Here is an 8155-nt window from a genome sequence, read left to right as displayed (position 1 = left end):
AGGGCAACCCATGACCATGACAAATAGGAACTATCCGTATACAATTTGGCACTGGAGACGACCATTTTGCCCCGCCTCTCATCCCTTATCCAGTCTTGCACGGGTTTTTTCTGCCTTGATGAGGAAGTGGGGAGGGAACAAGTTTTGTTTTCTTCCCATTATACTCAAACCCTATCTCGATTATATTTATTAAATATATAAAATTTAATTTATTTTCATCATAATAACATTAAAATATTACATTTAATATTAATTTTTTACTCATTTATTTTTATATTATATTTTATAATTTTTATTAATATTCTTATATTTTAATTTATAAAATTAATCCTTCTCCCGTCAAACACTCGCTACGTCCCATTTACTCCATCCCCAATATAAGAGGACAAATTAATACAAACTTACTCCAAACCTAACTCATGATCATCTCTAATTGGAATCCCTTCGTAGCTTTGTCTGATCTTCTTAAATTTTTTTTTTCTTCAAACAATGAGTGAGATCTCTCTTTGGAGATAGCCCTACAATCGCTTTAAGCCACGTTTGTTTGGCGAATTAGTTTGAATGGAATTGTTAGTGAAATGAATATTAGTGAATAAATTGTTAATGTGGGGATTGTTAGTGAAAGGATTAAGTAAAAGTATGTTTGTTTTGATAATAGTGTGAGAGATGATTAGTGATGGGATTAAATTATTTTTATATAAAATAAATAAATAAATTATTTATTTATTTATTAAAAAAATTAAAACAAATATTAAAACAAACATGTGCACTTGGTAAAATTTTTTTATATAAAATAAATTCAATCCTCTCACTATTTTCCTAATCCCATTCAAAATCCAACCAAGCTAATGCTCCTTATGTGAGGGTATTCATAGTCCTATGAGACTATTAGTCTCCTTTTATTTTTGTCAACTAAACATGGGTAATGTGGGACCCACAGGATTGGTAGTTCAATCCTCCCACCTATAGAGCCAAACAAACATAGTCTTAGATCTTAACTATTGATAATGTGAACCCCATATATACATGAGTGGATTTCACACATATATTAAAAGTTAAGATCCAAAAGAAATTATGGGCCCAAAAAAAGGAATCCAAGCATTTTTCTCTTTTCTTATGGGACCTGATCTACTTAGGCTTGGTTTGGGAAGTAGGTTGGCTTTTTGGCTTTTTGGCTTTTTTGGCTATTTTAGCATGGGCTAAAAAGCTTGGTTTGGGAAGGGCTTTTTGGCTTTTTGGCTTTTTTGACTTTTTTTGTGAGAGAAGAATGTAATGATTATAGGTTGGATGTGATGTTTTGTTTGTTATGGCTAAAATAGCCTATTTTATTTTTTGTGGCTAAAATAGCCAAAAAAATCTGAAAACCATCTTGCCAAACAGAGGCTTAATTAAATGATATTGATTCAAGTAGAGTAAATTACAGCATTAATAGGACTCAAATGATTGAAATTGAGTGGTGATACTGGGATAGGCGTTTTTTCGTAACCCGTCTCTTCACATTTTTTTTTATAAAGTTTAAATTTAAATTCGTATGAATTATTTAAATTATTTATTTTGTAAATATTGTAATAAAATTTATTCATATAAAAAATTAATTATATCAAGAGTTATGTTAGAAATTTCAAATAAATTATCAAATTTTTTATCAAATCTCTTATATAGATGAGGAACCCACACACATGTGATTGTGTAGGTCCTACACCCATGTGTGAAGTTTGATAGAAAATTTGATAATTTAAACATATGAATAAATAATATTTTATTTTAAAAAAAAATGGGTAAATTACAAATGTAACTCCCTGAGGTTTGCTTAAAGTATAGATTGCCCTTATAATTTGAAAAAATACAAATGCTCCCTTGTTAGAATTTTTTATTTAACATAATTATAAAAAAATAAAATTCATAATTTTTCTTTTATACAATAATAAAATTACCTAAATTATTAATTGAAATATATTTCTAATATCATTAAAAATTGTTATTTGACTTAATGGTTTATTAATAAAAGAGATAATTTGTTATAAAATTAGAAACTTCAGGGGATGGAATGTAATTTCTAGAACCACAGAGGGCGATTCGTATTTTAATCAAATCTCAGGGAGTGTATTTGTAATTTACCTTAAAAAAAATTAATGGTTTAAGTTTACTTTTACATTGTTATTCATTTTATAAAATAAAATAATTTTATTTTATGTTTATAATTATTTGATGAAATTTATTTTTATATAAATGATTTTTATTATAAAATTTATGAGGTAGAGTATTTAAATTATTAATATAAATTTAAAATTAAATTATATAAAAAATATAAAATAATAGTAAAAAATAAAATATGCAGAGAACCGATACTGTTGGCGATAGTAGCTTAGCTCGACATAAAAGAGGTGGAGAGAGAGAGTAATGGAAGCAATCAATGCAGGCAGCCGCTTCAAATTGTAACGCCTTTCTCTCAACCTCTGACTCCAAATCCTACCAAGCGCCATTTGTCAAGTTCAAACTCCACCCCCTCTCTTCTCATTAGAGTAATAATTCAATTCATGAATTTAAATAAAAATATAAAAAATAATGATGAAATCACAAAATATTATTTGTAAAAAAAATTTATATACAAAAAACTTAAGTAAATTACATTGACACCTCCTAAGGTTTATATTTATTACAGTTCTCCTCTCACTTTTTGAAAATTACATTCCTCTCCCTGAGGTTTAAAGTTTTATTACAGATTATCACATGAGATTTAAAATTTCATAATAATTCCTCCCTCACCGTAATGATCATCATACATAAAATTAAATTACTAAGCGGGTCAGTGTAATTTTTCAAACGTGAAAGGAAGAACTATAATAAACATAAACTTCAAAAGGTGTGAGTGTAATTTATCTAAAAAAATTTATACTTGAGTGCTCCAAATTCATGAGGTTGACTTATACCTAAGATTTATCTATTTTGAATTTATTTTTAATGAAAATATGTGATTAAAATTAAATTTATATAATACGAGATTTATGTGTAAAATAAATCTGAACAATAAAATAGTAGTTCTAAATTTGTAAAATTATTACATTCTTAACCCTAAACTTAGGAGCTATACAGTGTGCATTATCCTCATGCACTACCATGCACCCTCATGATGGACTTAGCATTATCATGATGACTCTAAGTGCGATCCAATCGTGATTTACAATCATTGGATCCTCAAGTAATCTCTCCTACCCCAGCCGAAAGTTTCACATACCCCACCACCACGTCATTTAAACTCTGAATCCAAACCAAAACCCTCCCTAACAGTCTCTCAACAAAATTTATTAATTTACCCAATAATGATCGGACCTGTTTTTGTTTATGTCAATCTAATTAAGATTGGTTAGTTTTATTTTGCTACGTTATGTATTCGTCTCTGTTATTGATAATTATCTCAATATTTCATATATATTGATTTTTATTAATATATATATTTTTTTGATGATCAAAAAAATTCTTCTATGTGATTATTCATGTAGTCCATAACAAATTCGTTTTTTTAATTATTTAACAAAAATATATTGTGTGATTAGTTTGAAATATAACAATGCACAAAATTGAAACACAAAAAAATATACAGAAAATATATTATGTGATTTAGATTTATTTCAAACATGATTCACATAATATCAAGGATGGATCTCAGCCACCCATTAAATTTTTTGTGCATTTTTTGTTTTTTAATTATGTCAAACTATCCTTTTTTTCCACAAAAAAAATAAAAATGATGTCCCAATCTATAAAATAAGAAAATATTTAGAAACACATAAATCAAATATAAAATCACAAATTTTATATTCATGTGAGAGATCGTATTCAATCCAGTAATTATATAAAGTAAATTTTACTTTTTCATGGTACTTGTATTTATGATAAATTGTGTTTTATAAGAGAACTTAACAATTATGCCCTCCGTACAAAGTTAAAAGAACAATGCTAGGAATTTTAGTAAATTATCATTTTTTTTTTATCAAACACTTATATGGGTGTAGGGTCTACACTCATGTGGGTTTCACACCACTATAAGTATTTGATAAAAAAATTTAATAATTTTATAAAAAATAATATACAAATTTACTTTTTAAAATGAGTAATATGTCAAGAAATTAATTAATTAATAATTAAATTGATATATCACTAGATTTACAAAATAAATCTAATTTGTTAGTCTCAATAACAATACCCTTATTGGGCGTCTAAGCATTTTTCAAGTTAAAACTCAAGTAATTGAAACCCATAAAAGCCATCACATCTCTCTCACCCAAGACATCATTCATCTTCGCCATTTCAACCCAAATGGAGGTTTCAACTCAAGAAGTCCCACCACCACCGCCACAAAAAAACTCAACCACCTACCATGATCACCGCCGCCACCACCCTCCTCCTCTCAATCACGAACAACGAATCCTAGTACAACAAGGTTCAGAAAGATTCGTCATGATCCTAAATAACAACAACATCAATGAAGAACAAGAACAACGAAAGCAACAAAAAAACACCACCACCTCCACCGCTGCTGCAGCCGTGAAATCAAGAAGCAAAGGCTACATGCTGCTTCTAGGGATCAACTACATGCTTCTCTTTGTGGGTTCAGTCTCAGCATCCCTTCTTTCAAAATTCTATTTCAACCACAAAGGGTCAAGCAGATGGGTCTCCACATGGGTCCAATCAGCTGGTTTCCCTCTCCTCCTCCCTATCGTGTACCTCCCTTACTACCTCTTCAAATGCACCAATCGCCGCCCCTTCTCCGCCTTCTCTCCGCCGCTTTTTGCCTATTCGATCACCGTTGGCCTCCTCTTAGGCATCAACAACCTCCTCTTCTCTTGGGGAAACTCTTATCTACCAGTCTCTACCTCTTCTCTCCTCTTATCATCACAATTAGCTTTCACTCTCATCCTCTCTGTGATCATCGTCAAAACCAAAGTCACTTTTCAAAACCTCAATTGTGTAGTCCTCTTAACCCTGAGCTCGGTCCTCTTAGCCATGGGTTCGAGCCACGACAGACCACCGGGTTTGACCCAAGCCAAATACTTCGTGGGTTTCTTCTCTACAATCGGAGCCGGGTTGTTATTCGCTCTCTATCTTCCTCTCATGGAGATGATCTACAAGAAGGTGGATTGCTATGCCATGGTGGTGGAAATGCAGGTGGTGTTTGAAACATAATTAGAGTTTTTAAAATTTGAATTAAAGGTTATGTTTTCTTAGGTAAAGAAATGTTTTAAGTGATTGGGTATTTTGAGTCTTATATATACATAACCATCTTTTTACTTTAGATTTATTACAAATATCATAAGTTTATTATACACAAAATATTATACTTAATATTCTGATTATTGATTGTATGTGTCAGACATTCTATGAAATATTGAATTATATTTTAAATCGTAATTTGTCTATTAAAATCTATAAGAAAAGAAATGAATCTGACTTTTAAATAATGATATGTTGTTTCTATACCATTATTGTCATTTATTGTCGTTTGATTTTGGACTTGATAGTTTTTCTCTGTTCATACGTTTTGTGAAAGTGAATTTTATATTTAAGTATTTTCGTGCATAAATTCCCAACAGGTGGTGATGGAAATCGCTGCCACGGTCTTAGCCACCGTGGGGATGGCGGTGGACGGCGGATTTTCGGATATGAGGAGAGAAAGCCGGAAAATTTTTGATTTGGGCCCCACAGCGTACTGGTGGACCCTGGTTTCAAATGTGGTGACGTGGCAGCTCTGCTTTATGGGCACGGCAGGGATGGTGTTTTTGACCACGTCGGTGACCGGAGGGATTTGCATGACGGCGTTGATGGCGATCAACGTGGTGGCAGGAGTGGTGGTTTACGGCGATGAGTTAGGCGGAGTGAAGGTGGTCTCCACCGTGATATGTGGATGGGGTTTTTGTTCTTATGTGTATGGTATGCATGTAAAAATGAATAGTGACAGGAAGAAAGTCAAGGTCGTCGTCAACGACAACGATAACGATAACGACGGTCGTGATCATCAGTTGGTGATGACGAGTGGGGTTTGAGTTTTGATGGCCATGATCATAAATGTACTCGATATGAGGAGTAGGCAGTGACTTAGGAGAGCATAGCCTCTGTGTCTCTGTTTTTGCAATTAATGCGAATAGATGACGTCAATAGAGGAGACAAAAATGAATAATAATAATAATACATGTCTGTTTGGACAAAGTAAAGCAGGCATTTTTTTTTAATTTGTTCACATTCTTGAGAGCTAGTAGAACTTCCAAAACATTTTCAAAAATAAAAATGCTTTAAAGCTCTAATATAGGAACTCTAATAGCTCTAATAAGAATGTAGGACCCACTCTGATGTGATGTTTGTGCCTTTCCTTATTTTTTTTGTTTTTTTATTTTTTTTTTTATTTGGACACATCACTAGAGCTCAAATTAAAACTCTAAATTTAGAGCTCCCTAACATTTCCTTTCAAAAATATAAAAAACTAAGCACTCTCCAGCTGATTTAGACCCTTTATTATTAAGAAAACAAAAAAAAAGGTAAATAAATAAAGAAACTAAGCACTCTCAGGTTTGCAAACACCCCAAGAAGGGAGCTTCTCTCTATTCTCCTAGAGTGAATCACCAAGGATCCTCTAGAGTGAAATTTCTTTAAAGTTTCCTAAAATGCTACAGTGTGTGGTTGATGTGACTTGCTAGTAAATCTCAATCATACACTGTAGTACTTTAGGAAATTTTAGGAAAAAATCACTCTAGAGGATCCTTGCTCAAAGTGAATTGGATCTGCAGTTTTAATTGGTGCCTATTTCAGATTCTGTTCCGTTAATTTGATTTGTTTATATTTTTAATTTTGCATATAAATTATTCATTAAAAAAATTTATTAATTTAATATTTTTAAGCATCTGATTTAATCATATTTTTTTAAAAAAAATGAATGAAATGTTATCAAAATTATACTTATTTAATTTTTTTTATGATAAATATGATGAAATTATAAAATTATGATTATATTTGATTTTTTTACTTATAAAATGAATGATTTACATATAAATAAATAGATAGAATCATCAAATTGGAATTTATAGCAGACTCATGGGCCCAAATTATAGAGTCCGGATTGTCTGCCGTTGTTTCCTGAGGTTGTTCCTGCGGCGGGTCAAAAAGACGTCATTTTGATCCTTTCTTTTTTTTTTCCCTTCTTTTTTCTTTTGTCTTTTGTCGTCGTCATCTTCTTCTTCTTCTTCTTCTGTTTTCTAGCGCAAGTCGACACTCCTTGCTACAAAACTGAAACAGATGCCAAACCTCCTTCATTCATTTCAACCTCTACACCAGGATCATTGATCGCACCTACCACCTTAAACACATTGAAGACGGTTAAATCTCCTCACTGGCAAGACTGTCTCCATGAAAGCCGTCTCCAAAGACAAAATCATCAAAGCCGAAATGATGGATCAAGTGAAACGCGAGATATCGATAATGAAGAAAGTTCATCACCCCAACGTCGTGAAGCTCCACGAAGTCATGGCTACCAAATCCAAAATCTACTTCGCTATAGAGTACCTCTGCGGCGGTGAACTCTTCGAGAAAGTCTCCCAAAGCCGATTGAAAGAAGACTCAACTCGGAATTTCTTCAAACAATTGGTCTGCGCTATTGATTTTTGTCACAGTCACGGCGTTTACCACCGCGATTTGAAGCCCGAGAACTCCTCTCCAAAAAAAAAAAAAAAAAAAAAACAGCATCAAAAATCGAAGAAGAGAAAAGGGAAGAAGAGCCAAGCACATAGGAAGAGAGAGAGAGAGGAGAAGAACACCTCTTTAAACCCAAAACAAGAAAAAAGTTAGAAACCTGAAGAGGTGTTCTTCTTCTTAAAGCCCAAAACAAGAAAAAAAAAGTTAGAAACCTAAATGCATCCTCTGTTCTTCTTCCTTTCATTTCTGTTGATTTACAGAGAAACAAAAGGTACCCAGAAGCCAAAAGCCAGCTTATTTTGAATGAGAAAGCTAGTTTTAAGACCAAGCTCCAAAAGGGTTTATTTGGTTTAATGTAATTTCCAGATTAGAGCCCATAGATCAAAGGCTTGAAAACAACTTCAAGCAAACCCCCTTATGTTGGTTTCAAAAAATAGAAGAACTCTACTTCAGCCTGCCAAAGAAGAAGACAAAA

General features: G+C 32.2%; 1 protein-coding gene across 1 annotated transcript; it reads left to right on the top strand.

Moving 5' to 3' along the window:
- The first annotated feature begins 4179 nt into the window (after nucleotides 1-4179).
- Nucleotides 4180-6204, top strand: PUP4 (purine permease 4). The gene is made up of 2 exons (XM_028254978.2): nucleotides 4180-5166; nucleotides 5592-6204. Exons 1-2 carry the CDS (start codon nucleotides 4318-4320, stop codon nucleotides 6039-6041), a joined length of 1299 nt encoding a protein of 432 aa, XP_028110779.1. The 5' UTR covers nucleotides 4180-4317; the 3' UTR covers nucleotides 6042-6204.
- Nucleotides 6205-8155: the final 1951 nt, after the last annotated feature.

The sequence above is a fragment of the Camellia sinensis genome, chromosome 9 (assembly GCF_055761805.1).
Source record: "Camellia sinensis isolate YWXY chromosome 9, ASM5576180v1, whole genome shotgun sequence".
NCBI lineage: Eukaryota > Viridiplantae > Streptophyta > Magnoliopsida > Ericales > Theaceae > Camellia > Camellia sinensis.
Note: the sequence above shows the minus strand (reverse complement) of the source record. Positions and strands in the feature narration are given on the sequence as shown.

Bases quoted from the DNA above. Each gene is read 5' to 3' on its own strand.
- PUP4 (XM_028254978.2), top strand. From the start codon at position 4,318: ATGGAGGTTTCAACTCAAGAAGTCCCACCACCACCGCCACAAAAAAAC. The intron at 5,167-5,591 runs GTGGTGTTTGAA...AATTCCCAACAG, and splicing joins CCATGGTGGTGGAAATGCAG to GTGGTGATGGAAATCGCTGC.